Here is a 20,343-nt window from a genome sequence, read left to right as displayed (position 1 = left end):
CCCGGTCTGGGAAGATCCCACATGCCGCAGAGTGGCTGGGCCCATGAGCCATGGCCGCTGAGCCTGCGCATCCAGAGCCTGTGCTCCGCAACGGGAGAGGCCACAACAGTGAGAGGCCCGCGTACCGCAAAAAAAAAAAAAAAAAGTTAATACTCCATGAGCCCAAGTTTTTGGGTCACTGTCTTCTTGGAGCCAACTAATCCAGGGCCATTGACCCCAGTCAAAGGAAGGCATTTAGGTTCACCATTCAGGGCCAGTGTATTTATTTCCCGTGTGTTTTTGAATCTTCAGGCTCAGGCTTGATGCATATTAAGGTGGATATTTTATGAGAGGTTTGTGGGGAACACAGGGTTTTATAAATGTGCTCCCCTCTCCTTTATTAAGTGGAAGGTTAAGAAATCCCGTCCTGGGAGTCAGAAGCAGTTCCCTTCCCCACTGATGCAGGACTGGGCCAATCAAGTCTTCTTTCCCCACGCCCCTGCCTTTTCCAGAATTTCCCCTCTTCAGCCAGCACCTGTCAACCTGGTCCGCTCCCACCATCTCTGTGCCCGGCACACATGAGGGTTGGCTCTTCCTCGCAGGACTGAGGGAAAAGCAAGAGAGGGGAAGCCTCTACTGGTCTCTGATAGTTGGTCACCCAAATCATGTCACCTGTGAGAGAGAAAGTGGGGCACGGTGAATCATGCTTGGACAGGAAGTATCCCAGGTGCTCCAAGACTAATGGGCACCTTATCTGGGATGACTTCCCTCTCCGTTTGATCAACTGAGTTAATTTGATTGTTTTCTGAAACAATGAGTTTATGGTTGTTATTGAACCCATGCTTGCTCATTCTAAAAAGTTTAATTAATAGAAAAAAAGAAAGCAACAGATTTCCTAAAATTCTACCACCACAAATAACGAGTATTAGCATCAGGGAACAGCCTCCCAGAATCTACCTGCTCTGTTTCTCTGTTTCTATCTCTTTGTGTTTCTCTCTCTCTCTGTCTCTCTCCCACACATTCGAGTGCACACACAAACACATACACACACACTGAACAATAGACAGATGGACAGATTAGACGGATGGGTGGATAAGTATATGGATTGAGGGACTGCTAGAGAGATAGATACACTAACATCATTCAATAAAAATGGGATCCACATGTTTTCAAAGTAAAATTTTAGCTTTACTTACATTTAAAATTAAATTATGATGAAATAGTTGAATGCAGTATAAGTGTTTCTCAACTCCAAGAACCATTACTTCCCTAAAAATTCCCACTAAGGTTAAGAGATTATGATAACCACGACAAGGTAGAGGCTTTATTTAAAATCGACATGCCTCCGTTGAGACCTGGTTTTGTCACTGGCAGCCCCGAGCCCCTTGACACCACTCCACCCATTGCGGGGCTCGTCTGATATTATGATATTTCTCAAAGTTTGGGGGAAAAACTTGTTTATCTTTCCATTGTTCCTATTTTGTGGCTGCTGCCGCTTCTTCTTCTTCTTTTTTTTTTTTCTTTACATTTTTTTGGCTCATTTTGTGAGGCACTGGGGAAGAGAGACTCTGTGAGTCTGCTTCATTCAGCACCTTTCCCATTTGGACTGGTTCTATGTGTAGAATGTGACCCAGAACCTTTGAGCTGGATGTGGCAGGAGTGGCTTCACTCACGAGGTTGTCATCTGAGAAGGCGCAAGGGGAACCCCTAGATGCCTCGGCACACGTGGCAACGCATTTCTGGGGGTCGTGGGATCAGCTGAGGGGAACAGGATGCTGGGATGAGTGAGTGTAGGGATGGAACAGAGGAGGCCAGGAGGGAATGCAAAGCTGCCCAAGGGCAAAAGCACTCAGCTCCACTCAGGGCCTCCTGGGCAGGGGATGGATCTTGGCTGGGGGCGCTGGGCCATCAGGTGCCGGCAGGCCCGGCCTCCTTGGCCATGCACTGGGGCTGGGCACCTGAGATCTTATTGCTGCCCCACCAGTTTCCAGAAGGACAGGCCGGGCCTGAGAAAGCAAAGACCATGGCCTTCACCAGGCGGGGCTGGACGGGGTTCATCCTCTGTACTGGGTCCTTGGGTGGTTGACCAGTTAAAATCCTCTGCTATGAAGGTTGACCAGTTAGAATCCTGTCCTGGCCCCCAAGCCACCAGCCTGGCAGCCATGGAGAAAGCGGGTCCCATTTGGCCCTCCACCTCTTGACAAGCCCACTCAAACCTAGGTGCCAGGAGTGAATGTTTATTCCCCCAGGGGTATTTAAAAGAGAACCTCACAGAAGGGCAATGATCATCACAAAAGAATCACTTGGTCAAGACAGGGATTTAGGCATAAATTAGGTAGTGGGGGCCTGGAGACCCCTTGATCATGCAAAGCAGGGCCAGCTTCATAGGTGTAACCTGTCCCCAGGGCCCCGCACTTTAATGCTCTGCTGTCACTGTCTAGAAATTCTGGATACTTTTTAAACAAGGGGCCCATATTTTCACTTTGTACTGGGCTCTGTGGATTGTACAGCTGGTCCTGATGCAAGGTGGAAGGTCATCCTGATTTGGAGGGCCACACCTCAGTGATGTGAACATCTACTGGGTAGAGATCCCAGGAGCTTGAGAGCCTTCCATTCAAGTGTGTGGTTGACAGCTCGGATGTGGCTGGGCACTCCAGGACTTGGGCAAGTTTCCAAATCCCCTTTGCCCCATGTTTTAATTTCCCAGGGCTGACATAATACATTACCACAACAGAAATTTATTTGCCCTGAGTTCTGAAAGCTAGAAATCCAAAATCCAGGTGCCAGCAGGTCCAGTCTCCCTCTGAAGGTGTAAGGGAGAATCTGTTCCATGCCTTTCTCCGAGCCTTGGGTGTTGCTGGCAATCCTTGGCGTCCCCTGGCTTCTATGAGCACTGCTCCGATCTCTGACTCGGTTGTCACATGGCTTCTCCCTGTGTGTCTGTCTCTGGGCCTCTTCTCTTCTTATAAAGTCACTAGTCATATGGGATTCAAGGCCCCACCCTAATGACCTTATCTTGATCACATCTGCAATGATCCTGTCTCCAAACAGAGTCACATTCACAGGTACTGGGGGTGAGGACTTCAGCATATTTTTTAAGGGGACACAATTCAGCCTGTAAAGCCCTGATTCATGAGCATCCATCGACTGTTCCCTGAAGAGACCAGGAACTCCAGTCCTCAGCTTGCTCCCCCTCCTCCCCCAGCCAGTGAGACCCCTGGGCCCTTTCCCACCCACACCCCTTCTGGCTGATCCATCTCTCTGAGTACAAAACTTAGGGGAAGGGTGTCAGTGAATCTGGCCCCATGGTGACCAAGACACACTGCGTAGCTATTGCACCTGCCCACTCTCCTTGGTATTCCAGGGTTCAAAGTTCAGTTTCCTTCTAGAAACCTGCTTTCAAGTCCCAAGGATGCTTTTATAGTTACTGAGTAAACGGTAGGGGTCAAAGATCTGTCCAATTATTTCCTGGATCAGAGTTTGCTTTTCTTTTTTTCCCCCTTACATTAGTCTTTGGTGCCCAATCTTTGAGTTTTGGTACAAGTCACATGGCTTGAAATAGATATGAGATCATCTTAGCACTGGTTTTCGGGCTCTTCCCATCCAGCCCCGTCCTGCCAGCACCACACCTGGCCTCGGAGAGAACACGGGATCGCATCCCACTGCGAGGAGTGCCTGCAAAAACGAATGTGAGCGGCTTTTGGTGAGTCCTTGCTAAAGACTGAGCCCCTCGCGTGGATTGTGGGGGGCTGTTCATGGGGACCACCTCCTTTTTCTTAGTTTACAAGTGTTGATTTGCTCTGGTTTTCAAGCATTTTTCGTGTACAGACCTCTTCAAGAGGTATTTGACTCCAGCCAGTCCAGCTTGTCATTCCAGATGAAAAGAACCAAATCATAGGAATTTACGAGTCTGAGAGAAATGCTCCCAGCTGTGCCCAAGATAATGCACAAGGATGGTCACTGCGGCAGTGTGTTGGAGAAAAAGGCGAAATGACCTAATGCCTGCCCACAGGAGCACCTGTACAAAGGTGCTGTACAAAGGATGTACAAACCTTCCTGTACAGGAAGCTGTGACCCTGATCCCAGCTCTCCATGGCTGCTCTTCCCATCCAGGATGCTCAGGCCCAGCCATGGCAGAGCTGTGCCACACGGACTCCTCGCTGACTGCCCTGGACGAGGAGGTGCTGTGGGAGATGATAGAGGACCACCGCTGCAGGATTGTGCGCAGCATCTGCCCCAGTCGCCTCACCCCCTACCTGCGCCAGGCAAAGGTGCTGGACCAGCTGGACGAGGAGGAGGTGCTGCACAGCCCCAGGTTCACAAACACGGCCATGAGAGTTGGTGAGGACCTGCATCCCGGCCACCGTGGCCCCAGCAGGCCCCTTCTGCAGAGCCTGCTCAGTGCAGGTTGCGCCGGGAAGGCCCGTGTGAGGGCAAGGAGTGCAGGACTTTAAGGAACAACACCAAGGGGACCTGAGGTCCAGTCATGGGGACTGTATTAGTGTCCCAGAGCTGCCACAACAAATGATCACAAACCAGCTGGCTTAAAACAGCAGAAATGTCTTCTCTCACAGTTTGGAGGCCAAAAGTCTGAAATCAAGGTGTCAGTAGGGCTGTGCTCCCTCTGAAGGCTCTAGGGGAGAAAATTTCTTGCCTCTTTCTGCTTCTGGTGGTCCCAGCATCCTTGGTTTGTGGCCACATCACTCCAATCTCTGCCTCTATTTTCACGTGGCCTTCTTCTTTGCATCTTCTCCTCTTCTGTCTCCTATAAGGGCACTTGTGATTGGATTTAGGGCCCACCTGGATAACCCAGGAGGATCTCATCTTGAGATCCTTACTTTAATTACATCTGCAAAGCCTTTTCCAGAAAAGGTCCCATGGGTAGGTTCCTAGTGGACATAACTTTGGGACCCATGACTCAACCCACTCTAGATGTCTTTGGAGCTGATTCTGATTGTCTGATTAGCTGTGTTTATTCGTTCAAAAACAGGGAAGCTAATAGTTTCATCACATAAGGTTGTTAGGAGAATTGAATGGGTTACAACTTATCAGATACTCATCTCAAAGCCCGGGCCATGGAAAGCAGGTAGTAACTGGTAGCTATCAATATGACACTATTTGTGCCTGTTGCCTTATGACCATCAAAGGAGAAATGAATTCAAGCCACCAGAGAGTGATGGGATCTGGGTGGGCTGGGAAGGCCCAAGTTTCTCTGGGACCCAGGCCCTGGGGCGCTTCTATTTGCTTCTTTCCCCCAACCTGCTTTGTATACATGTGTCTGCATGTGTCCACCAACAAACCTGGGAAGTCTTGAGAGCAAAGATCATCCTCCTGAGTCTTTCATCCCCAGCTCTTAGCACTTGCGTTGTAGCAGTTCCTCAATAGATATCAGCCTGGCCCTTCTCAAGACTGACCACCATCATGGGAATAAATGGAGCAGTGAGGACCCCACCCCGGGGGCCCTGGAAAACTGCTTTGACCTCCTGATTCCTAGATGTGCAAGGATTCCCCTCCCTGCACCCTGCTCCCCTCATGGGAAGCCCGCCTAACACCTGGTCAGCTAAGACTGTTCTCTCTCCAAAGGGCACTTGCTGGATTTGCTGAAGACTCGAGGGAAGAATGGGGCCATCGCCTTCCTGGAGAGCCTGAAATTCCACAACCCTGACGTCTACACCCTGGTCACCAGGCTACAGCCCAGCGTAGACTTCACAAACTTCAGTGGTGAGAGCTGGGTCTTTGATGTAACCCGGGGTGAGGGGGTGTCCCGCCTTGACTGCAGGCCGTTCCAGACATTTCCCTGCTCCCTTCAAGCTGACATTCCTGTCCCTGTGCTCTGCACCCCCCCAACCCCGCACTCTGGGGGTGAGGAGACCCCCTACACACACACTAACCATAGTGGGGGTGGGTGGGCAGAGCCCATGACCTTGGGTTCTAAAAGAAAAGGTTTGTCCCTAACTATCCAACACCAAGAGAAGAACCCTCACGGGTCATGGAATCTGCGTTTGAGAGGTGCAGGCAAAGAGGAAGTGTGTCATTTCCTAGAAAACCTTTACTTGGTGCTTGAGGTGGAGGGGAGCCCAGTCCCACCCTGTCCCACCTGGCTCTGGCTCTCAGGAGGGGCCGCCAGAGGGGAAAAGGAGAGGAGCTGCTAAGTAAAGGTTTACACAGGCTGGGTGGGAGATGAGGCCATGTTTATTAATTGAGTAATTTTAGGCTTCTCTGGGGGAGCTGTTGAAAGATTTAGGTATTCAAAGGAGCAGGCAACATCACTCAAAACTGTGGCTAAGAAAAGGTTTCTGCCTGTTTGGCGTCACAGTCCATATTTATGTGATTCAGAGTTCTGTTATACAGATTCTTTGCTATGTTTTCCTTAGGATGACATGAGAATGAGCATCGAGCACGGCTCAGCTGACTGGGGGGAAGTTGGGTCTGAACAGCAGGGTCCCACAGGGAAGCCAAGAATTTGGTACAAGTCCTTGTACCAAAATCGCCTGTCACACTTTATTTCACCAAAATATTCAGTCCTGTTGACCCTGGAAGCGTTTAAGGCGACCAACAGATTAGGGTGGGGGTTCCTTCTTGAGAGTCTGGGCACAGGAAGAAAGACCCTGGAGGATGAAGAGCCCCTGGGCCCACTGCCCCATCCCGCAGGGCTCATGGAGACGTCCAAGCTGACCGAGTGCCTGGCCGGGGCCATCGGCAGCCTGCAGGAAGAGCTGAGCCAGGAGAAGGGGCAGAAGGAGGCACTGCTGCGGCAGTGCCAGCAGCTGCAGGAGCAGCTGGGCCAGGCCGAGGCCCGTGCGGAGGGCTTGTGCCAGCTGGAGGCCGACCACGGCCGCATGAAGCACGAGGTCAGTGCCCACTTCCACGAGGTGCTGAAACTGAAGGACGAGATGCTGAGTCTCTCGCTGCGCTACAGCAACGCGCTGCAGGAGAAGGATCTGGCCACCACGCGCTGCCGCGGCCTGCAAGAGGAGGTATCGGGGATGCCGCTCGGGGTGCCCATCCTGACCTGCTGCTCCCCACCCCGTGCCTCTGCACTCGCTGGTCCATCTCCTGGAACTCCCACCCCCACTCCCTGTGACGCCCCTGCAGGAAGCTGACCTTTCTCCTCCACCAGGGCCCCCTTGCATAGGCTATGTGGCCTCGAGCCCGCCCTGCCCTGTAACTGCCTGGTCTGTGAAGTGCCCACCATGCGGACCCCGCCTGCCTGTGTCTAGGGGCCCATCTGGCTATTCTGGGAGTGGTGGACCCACCCAGGCCCCACCCCTCTCCGGCAGTGTCAGTAACCATGGGGACAGTGGACCTCTATCAGCCCCTCCTTTGTCTTTCTCAGCTGGTGCTGGATTCAGGTGGGAGAACAGGAGCGTTGTTATTTAGGCCCCCTTAGACCCCAGCAGTCTTTCACTCATTTTTCTGTTGGAGATAATCATCTTATTGGCCTGCAAGAGTTCTTCATGGAGGATATTCATTCCTTGTCGTCTGGCATTTGCTTTTGCTTTTAACTGTGGCACTGTTTGATTTTAGTTTTTTAAACTTTATTTAGAAAGAATTTCTAATTTGCCCAAAAATATACACATAAAAATACAAAGGACTCCCACATACCCTTACTTTATCACTTGTGCTCTCTCTCTCTGTCTCTCTCTCTCCACACATACACACACTTTTTCCTGAACCACTTGAGTTGCGTACATCATGGCCCTTTACCCCTAAACATTTCAGGGACTATTTCCTAAAAATAAGATATTCTCTTATATAACCGAAGTACAGTTATCAACTTCATGAAATTACATTGATACAAGCCTTTAATCTAATCTACTGTACGTGTTCCAGTTTTATCAATTGACCTAAATTACATCCTTGATGGCATTTTCCCTCCAGTCCAGGATCCAGATCAGGATCAGGTATTGTACCAAAATCGCCAGTCATATACTGTTACTCCCTGCAGCTAGTAAGCAATCCAGGGGTCAGGGGGAGGCGTTCTGAGGCCAGCAAGCACCCCTGCTCCTTGTCGACACTCCCCTCTGGACTTAGCCTCACCGGGGATTCTTGCTCGAGCGTGTCTTTACTCTAGTGGCTGCAGAATGATAAGTCCCATCTCCAGTGCTTTCTCCAGTGACCAGTTTACCCTCGGCATCCTGGCTGTGAGAAGGAGCCTTTCCTTTTCCCCACTTATGCATCTGTTATTGGCATAGACATGTGGATTCCTATTTCCAGTGATCTAAAACATATCATTGTCCTAAGTGAGTTTGGTGCTCAAAGTGTCCTAGATTTGGCTGTGGGAGCCCCATCAATCTGCTCTGTGTCCTGGGACATGCCCCCACGTTTTCTTAGCAAGGACTTTCTTTGCATCATCACAAGATATTCCAGGATCATCTCGTACCCACGCTGCCTCAGCTCCAGGGTCAGCCATCTCTCCAAGGAGCTCAGTTCCTTTTAGAGACCAAGATCCAGTGTGCTCATTGCTACTGGGGTGTCTTTGCTTCTCAGCCCTTTCAGTGGACAGGGCTAGGAAACGTGCACATAGATACAAAAGTATACATACAAATATGCATAAGCACATATGCACGCAAGTATGCATATACACGTACATGCACATGTTTTAGAAATCATAAGTTCACGCCCAAACCTCTAATTCCAGTAGATGCCCCAGGGTTTCTTCTTGCTGTGCCCCACTCCACATTGTGTGATCTTTCCTCAGTGAGAACCCTAGCTCCCACTTTAACACATTCCTCTCTTGCTCAGTCCTGTAGTACCTCTGAAATAGATTCAGAATTGCTTTGCCTGTACCAGTACAATGGACTAGACTAGGATTTGTAATTCTCTCCCTGCCACCGCCCAACCCTGCCCAAGGCTGAGGGTCTGTAGTTAAATACTGTGTTCGTAAGTTATTGTGGCTGCCTTCCATCTTCTCTTTCTCTGCCTCTGCCTCACCCCCTTCTCTCTCTCCCTTCATGTGGTTACGGTATTAGCTTGAAATATAATTAGGTTCATTTGTTTGGTTTACTTTCAGTTTTAGGTCTCCTCCTTCCAGATCTTAATGATTTAATTTTACTTTTTGAATCTGGAGAATATGATATGCCTAACCAAGTTATTAGCCCATAGCAGGAACTTGGTAATTGCTTATGGAAAATTTGCTCACTAGATGTCAGAGGTAAAAAGTCCAAGCCCAAAGGTTCTTCCTTCTCCGCTTGATCCCAACCCTGGAGTGAGTGCTGAATTCCACCCTGACATCCAGACCTCCTGGGTTTGCCTTACAGGGAAACTCCCCTCTTCCCAGGGACACCACACCTGAGACAGGGAGAGGCCAGGCCCATCAGCTCGAGGTGCAAGTTTCTCTTGGACCACTACCCAGCAGGACCGAGGCCAGCAGAACCTGGCCAGGTCGTTTACAGAGCTCATAGCCCTGGACATGCAGCCCACTGGGTGGCAGGCGGCTCATACTAGCACACAGAGTTCAAGTGTGTCTGAATAGACCAGGTCCTGTATTCCCAGGCATCTCTGCTCTATTTGACTTGACTTTCCTCTTTTTTACTTACTGATTTTTATGAATCCAATTTCCCTTCATCTGACGTGTTTAGCAGAATATGGAAAGGCAGAGAAGCAGGGCCATGCTGGAGGAGGCTTACTGGACATTCATTCCCGGCTGTGCTGGCTGTCAGATCCAAGAGCTAGTGGCCAGGGCTCCTTGTTCTGTCCCTGGGGATCCCAGCCCAGTGATTTAACCCCTACACCTCATCTATAAAATAAAGCTAAAATGCCTTTCCCGTCCCGCAGGGACTGGAACTATTCATTAGGTAAAATCCTTTAATGGATTTTGAAATCTCCGGAGAGGGACCTCTTCGAGTATGAATAGCATCATCCTTAAGGAGAAACGTTGAGAACCACAGCTGGCTCCTGGTCTCGTGGAGAAACAGCAGTTACATTCTCCACCTTGATCTCCATCCTGGCAGCTGTATCTGATGAAGCAAGAGCTGCAGCGAGAGAAGCTGTCTTCTTCCTGTGAGCGGGAATTTCGAGAGCGGTCCCTGAAGATGACGAATGAGCTGGAGCCTGGAGATGAGGAGCTGAGCCGCCTGAAGGAGGAGAATGAGAGGCTCCGCTCCCTGACCTTCAGCCTGGTGGGTCCTGGTGCCTCCAAGGGTCAGCTTCCTGCCCTGGTCCCCACAAGCTTCAGCTTCCTTCCCTGGTGGCCAGCGGGGAGTGTCCTTGACCTTGGCCTGTGGCCTCCAGACTGTGGGATTTCTGACAAGTGGTTCTATTGAGGTGTGGCTAAGACCTGGGTGAGATGAAACCTAGTGACTCATCTCCATGGCTCCTTCTCGCATCCCTCCTTCCCACTCTTCCCAGCCCCCAAATGTTAGCAGAATTGATAGCAGTTGCACACATATTCGAAAGTCTTACTCAGCTGTTTTGCTGCTGCCCTGTTGTTTGGAATAGATGAGGCTGATTATAAATGATGGGATTAGCTTAAGGTTGTGGGAGCAGGGCAACGTTTCTGCCTGCAAAATATTCTGGCGCCCTGCCCACGCAGGCATGAGGGAGTGGGGAATGGTAGGATGCAGAGAAGTTAGTGATGCCAAAGCCCTGGAATTATGCAAGCCCTCTGCCTCTCCTCTCCAATCCCTTTCAATCAATAAATATCTATTTTTTGAACTAGTCCTTCAATAGACATTCAGGGGTGTGGGGCAGGCCGCCGCCTGGCACTGCCACCCCATGGCCTGAACTGTGCCATCACTCATAAAAGTGAGCGCGAGCAGGGAATGACCCACCCGTTGGTGTTCCGCCTCCTGGAAGCTCTGCTTGTGGATTTGTTGAAGGAGCAGCCTGAAGCTGCCTAAACAGTGGAGGTGCTATGCTACCCTCAGAGGCTTTCAGCTTCCTGTACTTTGTTTCCTAGCCATGCACACTTGGAGCTGAAATGCATGTTCTCCATTTTAATTGCTGACCTTGCCTTTTTTCCTGCCTGATGTGCAGTAATAAGGCTAAATCTGCCCACACACCATCCTTGAAGCTTCCTGCCTCCTATCCTTGGGACGAGATGATGGGGATGCTTCCCCAGGGGCAGGCCTTTGGGGAGGTCAGGGTCCCTGGGCTGACCTCTCTTTGCACCAGGCGGAGAAGGACATTCTGGAGCAGAACCTGGATGAGGCCCTGGAGAGCAGGCAGGAGCTGGTGAACCGCATCCACTCTCTGAGGGAGCGGGCCATGGCCGCTGAGAGACAGCAAAAGCAGGTGACCCTTCTGGGCCGTGTTTAGGGGCCGGGCTGCCTGGGTGAGGAAGGAGATTCTTTAATCCACACTGAGCTTAAGACCAGCTTTGCCTAACGAATGCATGGGCCTGTTCGTTGATTCCTTTGTCAAAACTAGATTGGGCACCAACTCACAGTCAAAGACTAGAGGTCATGTCTACTTTGTGGGGTGGGGAGAAAACATGTCAGGCAAACAAGTGATTAGAACACAGAGTGATTTCAAGTGCATAGGGGCCCCAGGGTGAGAGCCAGGGATTTCTTTAGTTGCTATAAAAGGCAAGGGGAGGATGAGAGAAAGGAGACAGTGGAAGAGAATGAGGCAGATAGAGGGAAAATATTTATGCATTTTGGGACATGGAATAAACAAAACACAAATAGACATGCAGCACCCATGCATATTTTGATGACCAAATTAAAATATAATCAACACAGCAACTCTGTAGATGCACGTGGAATCCAGCACTTAAGAAATGAGCGTGAATTCACCTTATTTCCCCTCTAGAACCACCTCCCTCCCTCTCCTCGAGGCTCCCCCACCACCCATCCTCAGCCCCGCCCTCACAGCCGCTGACCTTCATGGGCCATGTTTGTCCCCCTCTGTTCAGTACTGGGAAGAGAAGGAGCAGACCCTGCTCCAGTTCCAGAAAACCAAGGTGGACTGCGAAATCTACAAGGAGAAGATGAACGTCCTGCAGAGCCAAGTGGTCGAGCTGCAGAAGGAGCGGGACCAGGTACCCGGGAGAGGCAAGGGGCCGGCCAGGGTGACGGGCTGAGGGCCTCCGAGAACAGTGCTGCGCCGGCGGAGTCTCGGGAGGTCGGGAGGCTCGGGAAGGCCCCGCCCCTCTGGGTGTAGCCGAGGGCTGGCTGGCCGGGTCACCCGCCCTCGATGGCAGCAGGTTCCAGACTCGGGGTGTCTCTCCCGGCCCCTGGGAGGTTTCTTGACTCCCCTTGACTGTCATCTCCTGCCATGCCTGCTGTACAGCGTCCTCCCTCCTTTCATTTCTAACAGGGGGTGCACCCCACCTATTGGGTGTTACTAGAACTACACACATTTACGTGAACTGTAAATGGTGGTAAGCTGCAGAATGAGCTGTGTATGGTGCGCACAGGGGAAGTCCAGGATAACCGCCGGCCAGAAATGGGGGGCTTTCTCTAGCTGGACTTCTGCGTGGTGGCGGCACAGCCTCTTTATCCTATGGGCGTCGATCCGCTCTATCTCGGCTCGCAGGCCTACTCAGCAAGGGATGGATCCCAGATGGAGATTTCTCAGAACCCGGCAGAGAAGGACGCACTCCGCAGGAAAGTGTTTGAGCTGACAGACCAGGTCTGCGAACTGCGCCAGCAGGTCCAGCGGCTACAAGTGCAGGCCGAGTCGCTGCCAGGGGTGAGCTCTGCTGCTGCTCAGGTGAGGCGGGGGGTGGGGGTGGGGATGCAGGGTGTGCTCGGGGTGGGACCGAGCCGGCCACACGGGCCCTGCTGGCACCACCGGATTCAGCTCCATCCACCACGCTGGCTCCCGTGAGCAGACAGTGTAGTCAGAGGTTGAAGGTACCCAGCTGGGCAGGCTGAGTCTCCTTCTGCATTTCCTTTTATGGTAATACTATGCACGTCATAGAAGGGGTAGCTCAGTGGAAGGTTCTGGAGTCTGTAATGTGTGGTGTTTGATGAAGAAAGAAGGCAGCATATGAAGCTGTGCAGGCAGCCACTTGCTCTGGTGGACGATGCCTTCCTGGGATGCTTGAAAGTCAACTATCTGAGAGTTGAGTGATAGACACAGAGGGAGCTATGTTCTCAAAGAACTAAAATTACTGTAAAACCTCTAATTATGGTCTCGCCGGCAGCTCCAGCTCCAAGGCACCCTGGTGGGTGGGCGAGACTCTTCAGAGGTGCCCAGGGACCTGGGTGAGGCACAACCAGACCCTCCCCCTCCCTATGCAGGGGCCCTAGCCCTTCCTTCCTACCCACTTACCACACCAAACATGTTCAAAAAATATACATATGTATAGAAAAAAGACTGATGGACAGATAGCAAACTGCTAGCTGTTCTATTTCTGAGTGTGGGAGGACGGGTCAATTTTATTTTCTTCTCTAATCAGCCTGTTCCTCCCCACCAATATTCTTTGTGGAGTATATTTAGATATATTATACATATAGTATGTATTATTTGTATAACCAGGAAAGAATAACAGATATTATCCAAAAGGAATAAAATGCAGTCACCAAGCTGGTTGCTGCATGTCCCCTTGGTGGCCAGTTCCCACAGTGCTGGGTGTCCCAGGCTGGGAGGAGGGGACATAAATGTTTTGCCTTGAAGCCAATGAAAGGAAACCACTCGGGAGGCTGGAGACAGGGGTTGGGACTTGGTAGAAACCCCAAGAGCAACCAAAGGACGTTTCCTGAATTAACCAGCCTATCTGGGTCTTTGGCAGCCCAAGCAGGAGGCGGGAGCCAGGGAGCCCTGTCCGAAGAGGAAGCAGCGGCTGGTGCGCATGTTTGCCCTCTGCCCGTGGGACGACAGTGACGGCAGCTCCTCTGAGGTATGCCAGTTCCTCTGCCACTGCTGGGGCCAGACCAGGTGCACCCTCATCTATCGGGACAGAAGAGGGTCTGGCACATAGTAGATGCTACAGAAATGCTTATTAAGTGAACCGAGGGGCTACACCTGGATCTACACATTTCACCTGCATTCTCCAATGCCACACTCTGCATCTTGCATGTTTACACCCCGTCAGCATGTGACCCTCACTAGCCAGTAATTTGGCCTCTCTGGGGCTCAGTTGCTTTATATGTAAAGTGGGACAATGCTACCCACCGTATAGATTTATCGTAAGAACTAAGCAATATAAAATATAGAAGGTAGGTAATAGAGTGCCCAGCACATAGTAGGTGCTCAATTAATGTGGCCTGGCTCTTTGCTCCTCCCTCCCTTCCCTCTTGCCTCCTCTGCTCTGTCAGTGGGAGGCTGTGGTTTATCATCATTATACTCTTTACACAGTATGGCAGCAGGAGAGGTGTCCCGGGCATCCCTGTGAGAGCCCCGTGGTGACTTCTGCCCCGTCCTCCTCCAGTCTCAGCTCTGGTCTGACCTGAGCGCCACGTCCAGCCGAGAGCTGGTGGATAGCTTCCACTCCAGCAGCCCTGTGCCTCCCAGCCAGCAGTCCCTGTACAAGCGGGCCACAGAGGACTTCTGGGAAGACCCCTCGTCTTTCAGGTAGAGAGGGGCTGGTAAAGGGATCGGATGACTCCAGCCCCCTGGCAGCTCACTGGGACATTGGCTTCCATCTTCTTCTTATGTTTTTCAGTGGCTGCCCCGAAACCCTGGAGGTGGACCAAGGAGGCTCCCTGGCTGCTAAGAAGGGTGATGCAGATTTGGATTACGAGATTGTAGACAGGGCAGGTGAGCATACCCCCCAACCTCTGCAGCCACCCCACCACCCCTGGGCTGGGCTGGCAGAGCCAGGCGGGGAAGTGAAGACAGGGATCTTCAGGGAGGCAGATGAGACACCCCAGTTTCTGTCCAGGGGATGGGCAGAGAGAAGCGAACTTGACTACTGCCCTGCCCTGAGCCTCTGGGAAAATCCAGACTACCTGGCAGTTCAAACCAGTGTCCAGATGTGCCGTGCTTACTGGGCATCCTTTTGTTTTCACCTGGAGGCTAAGGGAGTTGCATTCACCTCCACATCCAGCTTGGCATAAATGTTCAGACAGCTCCAGACACACACCTCGTCTCTCTGTCCCTCCCTGCTCCGACCCATGGACACTTGGGCCTCCCAGTGATATCAGAGGGCAACAGGCTTCCATCCTCACTGTTCCTGGCTGAGGCACCTGCTAGGAACATTTCTCCTGGGTGTTGGCACCTGAGACATTCCCATTTCTCCTGTGGCTTATTCCTCATATTTGTCACTTAACTGGTCCTCCCTCCTTCTCAAGACACAGACCCCTCACGGGCAGCCTCCTTACTTTGCCACCACTGCACATCTGCCTCCAGCCTTGGGCCTTGCACACAGTAGGTGCTTAGCACCCTCTAGATTTCATCCTACGGCCACCAAGGGGCGCGCGTACCCCACGCTGTTCTGCCTAGCGGCACCTTTAGGACAGACAGCCCCAGGCTTTCTGTGGGTCACATGACCAGAAACCTTGCCTTTTGCAAATTCATTGCCATTTTTATTTATAACAGTGATCAGCTGAGAGGATCCACCCCAGGTATAACCAACCGGGATGTAAGAGTCATTGCTCTTTTTTTTTTTTTGCCTTTTGTCATTATTCTGCATAATGTCCTGGTTCATATAACTTTAGTGGAATTGACCTCAAATACATCAGGAGTGTATAATTTCACTTGGCTTTGAATGTAAACACAAGTGGCTGTTTGCCTGTGAGCTGGGCACAGGCTGCCTACAGCCAGCAACTCTTAGCTCTCTGTTGGCCCTCTGGTTCTTGTGAGAGGCTCAGGAGGTGAGAAGGGCAGCCTCACCTGGGCTGGGGGCGGTGTGCCATCTGCCTCACAGGACACATATAAAATACAGGCCTTGGAGAGACTCTGGGGACATCTAGTCCTAGGAGATTGTCAACTCAGAGGCCTGCCATGGCCAGCTGGTCAGCAGCGTGGCCTGGGGAGACAGGAGGCAGCCGATGGCCAGTGCCGGCGATGGCTGCCACACAGAAATACACACCCAGAGTTATGCCAGATTTGATTTCTCAAGTGAAGCCAGAAATCCAGATTCCAGATTCCCTATCTTGTAAAATGCTAGCAACTCATTCAAAGATTACAAAAGGACACAATGTAGGTTAAACTCTGGCAGATGCAGCTCTCCACCAGCTACTCCTATTTTAGGGGAGGTGAATCAAGGTTCTACGCATCAAGGAAGGGAGGGGCAAGAGAAGGTTCAGCCTCAGCAAAAGACAGAACAGGTAGGGGGTGCCTATGGTGGCGGCACTGAGGTTGCACGGGTGAGCCAAAACTCCTTCAGAAGGGGGGTGACCTTGAGGGGTAGGCTGGCTCAAGGCCTAAGCCCGTGGCTTCCTCCTAGACCTCCCTGAGTCCGAGAGCATCCTGCAGCTGTCTTCTGGGGGCCTCCACCTCGCCGCCAGGTGAGCGGAGGGCGGGGGCCAGGGCCAGCAGGTGGCAGAGCGAGGACTGTGTCCTCACTACCAGCCTTTCTGAGGCCAGGGAAGGAGAATTCCAGAGCCATGGGACTAGAGGGGGCAGATGGGGAGATGGCCCGGCCCGACCTCTTGCTCTAGGATGCATGAGCTCTGTCCCCTCCCTTTCTGCAACAGTGTCCCGGTGAGGCGGAGGCCAGCCCGCAAGATCCTGAGCCAGGTCACGGTGCTGGCCTTCCAGGGGGACGCACTGCTGGAGCAGATAAGCGTTATTGGCGGGAACCTCACAGGCATCTACATTCAGCGGGTCACCCCGGGCTCCGCAGCAGACGAGATGGCCTTGTGCCCTGGCACCCAGATTGTGATGGTGAGTGTGGCACCAACCCCTCGAGCCCCCAGGATCCTCTCAGGGGTGGGGTCAGTGGGAGGGGCAGGTAACCCAGGAAGCCACAGATTCAACTTGACAAAGATGTATTATTGGATAGGCCCACACTCCTTCTTGGGCTGATGTAAAGCAGAGTGTCACACATGTTTAGAGGAGAGTCCTGGTGATTCTCATCAAAACCCTGCACCCTTCTCCACCTTGACGTCCTTGAACTCTGGAGGGTGAGCCTGTGAGCTGTTGTAGTCTGGACCATGCACCAGTTGAGAGGGCTTTGGGGATGCGGCAGTCTTGACCCAGGGATCTTCTGATAAAGGTTACATAAGATTCTGATGTGGGGCTTTTTTTTTTTTTTTTTACTGTAATGATCTTATCGTTACTTTTTGTGTATGTGTTAAAATACACATTATAAAATTCACCATTTTAACCATTGGGGGCATCTAAAAATTTTTTTTACTGTAAAATATTCATTAAACTGCAAAAACCATAAATGTACAACCGAATTATTATTAAGTGAACATATGGGCAGGGAGGTGACTTTGATGTAGCCTAAAAGCAGAATTATTAAACATCAGGCCCTTTAAGAATAGCAAAAGGGCTTCCCTGGTGGCTCAGTGGTTGGGGGTCTGCCTGCCGATGCAGGGGACACGGGTTCCTGCCCCGGTCCGGGAAAATCCCACATGCCGCGGAGTGCCTGGGCCCATGCGCCATGGCCGCTGAGCCTGCGTGTCCGGAGCCTGTGCTCTGTCTGCAACTGGAGAGGCCACAGCAGTGAGAGGCCCGTGTACCGCAAAAAAAAAAAAAAAAAAAAGAACAGCAAGAAATTCTCGAAACAGGTGTCAGTCATTCCTCCCAGGGTAGGGGGGCGGGTAGGGAGTGAAGGCAAGTGCTGAGAGGGAGAGGGAGGGGCTGAGCCCTCAGTCAGGACTCCCTCGGACCCCATGGCTTCTCGCTGTCTGTGTGCTGAGCTGAGCTCTCATGTGTCTCGAATGATCACACACAGAGCTCCTGACGTAAGCATCAGTCCACCCAAGATGAAAGCCCTTCGTCACACTTCTAACAGTCCTTGTGAGATTCTCAGTTATCAGCTCATGTTGTGGTTAAGGCAACGGATCCCCTTTATGAGACAGTCCTGATACCCAAATGGGGCCAATTCAGTTCTAATAGCGTTAAAAACATATCTCATTTTTTTTCTCATTATAAAAATATCTACTCTCCTAAATCAAAACAACACCGGGAATAAATGAATGGCTGAGAGCCCTGTTGATTTCACAGCTGGGGAAGGGGTGGCGCGAGGGGCGCCCTGGCATCTGGTGGGTGGAGGCCACAGATGCCACAAAACATCCTGCAGGGCCCAGGACAGCACCAAATGTCAATAGTCCCAAGCTGAGAACTCTGCTCCAGAATGCTCTAGAATGGAGCATGTTGGAGAGCAGACACTCAGTGCCCAGTGGCGATCTCAATACATGATCCTGGGCAGGAACGTGTGTAACCAGGAGGCGCTGCACCAAGATGTCCCGACACAGGGCTCTGATGGGTGTGGGTGGGTGTCTGGGAAGGAGTGGGTCTCCTGCAGGGCACATGCCTGCACTCAGATCACAGCTGCAGAACCCTAGTCAACAGAGGTGACCCTCATGATTTGCCCTCAGGTGGATTACAAGGCAACAGAGCCCTTGAACAAGGCTGTCCTGGAGGGCATGACCCTGGATCGGGCCGTCAGACTTCTCCAGAGGGTGAACGGCTTCTGCTGTCTGTCTGTGAAGGTCAACATGGAGGGTACACACTCCCCTGTCCTGTCCTACCCCCCCTCCAGAGGCCACTGATGCCAGCGCTCCCAGCCCACTGCAGAACCAGGCTGAGCCCCAAGTCTGTAGAGGCCCCCCAGGCAGAACTGTTCTCGTGGGGGATCACAGCCCTGGACTTACCTGTCCTCATGTCCTCTCTGATCAGGTTATAAGAAGCTGGTCCAGGACCTAAAGGCCAAAGTGGCCACGTCAGGGGACTCCTTCTACATCCGGGTCAACCTTGCCCTGGAGAGGCGGGCAGAGGGAGAGCTACAGGTGCACTGCAACGACATCCTGCACGTCACAGACACCCTGTTCCAGGGCGGCAGCTGCTGGCACGCCCACCGTGTTGGCCCCTACAGCACCAAGGGCACCGAACAGGGCACCATCCCCAACTATGCACAGTGAGCAGCTGTTGTGGGCTCCCACACCCCAGAGAGGGCCTGGGGAGCTCCCCGGTGGGGGACATTGCCTGGCCTCACTTAGTGAGGAGGCCCCCTCCTGCCCAGGAGAAACAGCCTTCCTGAGGCTCCCTCTACTGCCCAGGGATACAGGGTGGGGCACCTCAAAGAAGTGGAATCCCCGTCGTGCTACCCACCAAGTTCACTGCTTGGATGGGTTTCTCTGTGAAATGGGATGGACCTCAGTCCTAGAGCATCTAGAGCACTTGGGACCAGGTCCTCATCCTCAGCACTATGGCTCCACTGTTTGTCGTGGGGGCCCTCCTGGGCTCTCACTGTTGGTCGTGGGGGCCCTCCTGGGCTCTCACTGTTGGTCGTGGGGACCCTCCTGGGCACTGTAGGATGCTGAGCAGCGTCTTGGCCTCCACCTGCTGGATGCCAGTAGTGCCCCTGCCCCCCTAGTTGTGACAACCAAAAATCTCCAGACATTGCCAGTGCACCCTGAGGATAGGTGACTCATCATGCTGGTGTGTCCGGGACTGACTTGGTTTTAGCACAGAAAGTCCCATGTCCTGGGGAACCCCTGAGTCCTGGGCCAAATGGGACAGCTGGTCACCCTCCCTGGGAGCAACAGCACCCCTGCTCAGAACCATGTTCTAGATCAACCATAGGGCACAAAGCATGGTGTCTTGTCCGGCTCCTCTCAAGCCTCATGGCAAATTCTGTCACCTGGAGATCAGACTCAGCAGGTGCAGGGAGAGGCCTGAGACTGCATTTCCAACCCCTTCTCTGGGTGATGCCAGGTTGAAGTCCTTGGGCCACACTGGGAGGAGCGAGGTTCTGGAGCGGTGGCCTCGACCCCACTCACACAGTGTCTCCCGGGTCCCGCTTCGGGACAATTCAGTTAGCATCTCCAGGGGTGGGCTGAGGCTCTGCAGGTTTTTAAAACCCCAGGGCACTATCATGGTTGCTGGGGTGGAGAACCGCAGTGGGGGCAGTGCGGGTCTCCCAGAGCACTGGGCAGGGCGCCCACCTTTCCTGTCCAGCCCTCCCTGCAGCTGGGCCGGGGCCTCCCTCCTCTGCACAGGGCTCAGAAGCTGCTCATCGCCCTCATCCAGGACATGGCTCATCAGAGCACCATGGCCTGCAAGGTGAGGACCAGTCAGCCCAGGTCCTAGATGCAGGGTCCCGCTTGGGTGGGCCCTGCCTCTCTCCCCCAGCTCACATCATCTGGAGGGAGGGGCCCAATCAACCCCTCCTTCCACCCAGAGGGTCCCAGCCCCACCTGGCATGGGCTGGAAGACAGGTGGGTACTGGCTGAGGGTCCCAGGTGGAGAGTGTAGGCTGCTAACCTGAGGGAGGTGACCCGGCGTGTTTCTCCCCCGGGCCCTCCAAACCTTCACCTGGGTCTGCGTGCCACGCAGCCTGCAAGCTCCTCTACCGCG

The 20,343-nt window shown here is 52.6% G+C and overlaps 1 protein-coding gene across 1 annotated transcript in view; it reads left to right on the top strand.

The window, feature by feature from the left end:
* The first annotated feature begins 3,608 nt into the window (after positions 1-3,608).
* The window catches only part of CARD14 (caspase recruitment domain family member 14), a 22,179-nt gene continuing 5,444 nt past the window's right edge, over positions 3,609-20,343 (top strand). Inside the window, exons 1-16 of the mRNA XM_029212368.1 lie at positions 3,609-3,682; positions 4,093-4,320; positions 5,563-5,700; positions 6,631-6,956; positions 9,933-10,100; positions 11,095-11,214; positions 11,837-11,962; positions 12,460-12,636; positions 13,661-13,768; positions 14,300-14,442; positions 14,534-14,628; positions 16,259-16,319; positions 16,509-16,698; positions 18,363-18,489; positions 18,664-18,901; positions 19,986-20,049. Of these exons, the coding sequence (XP_029068201.1) occupies positions 4,110-4,320; positions 5,563-5,700; positions 6,631-6,956; positions 9,933-10,100; positions 11,095-11,214; positions 11,837-11,962; positions 12,460-12,636; positions 13,661-13,768; positions 14,300-14,442; positions 14,534-14,628; positions 16,259-16,319; positions 16,509-16,698; positions 18,363-18,489; positions 18,664-18,901; positions 19,986-20,049 (2,292 nt within the window). The 5' untranslated portion in view covers positions 3,609-3,682; positions 4,093-4,109. The remainder of the gene's footprint in view (positions 3,683-4,092; positions 4,321-5,562; positions 5,701-6,630; positions 6,957-9,932; positions 10,101-11,094; positions 11,215-11,836; positions 11,963-12,459; positions 12,637-13,660; positions 13,769-14,299; positions 14,443-14,533; positions 14,629-16,258; positions 16,320-16,508; positions 16,699-18,362; positions 18,490-18,663; positions 18,902-19,985; positions 20,050-20,343) is intronic.

Source organism: Monodon monoceros, unplaced genomic scaffold (genome assembly GCF_005190385.1).
Source record: "Monodon monoceros isolate NGI ecotype Baffin Bay Population unplaced genomic scaffold, NGI_Narwhal_1 Super_Scaffold_9, whole genome shotgun sequence".
NCBI lineage: Eukaryota > Metazoa > Chordata > Mammalia > Artiodactyla > Monodontidae > Monodon > Monodon monoceros.
The sequence above is the reverse complement of the archived record's forward strand: the minus strand, read 5'-3'. Positions and strand labels throughout refer to the sequence as shown.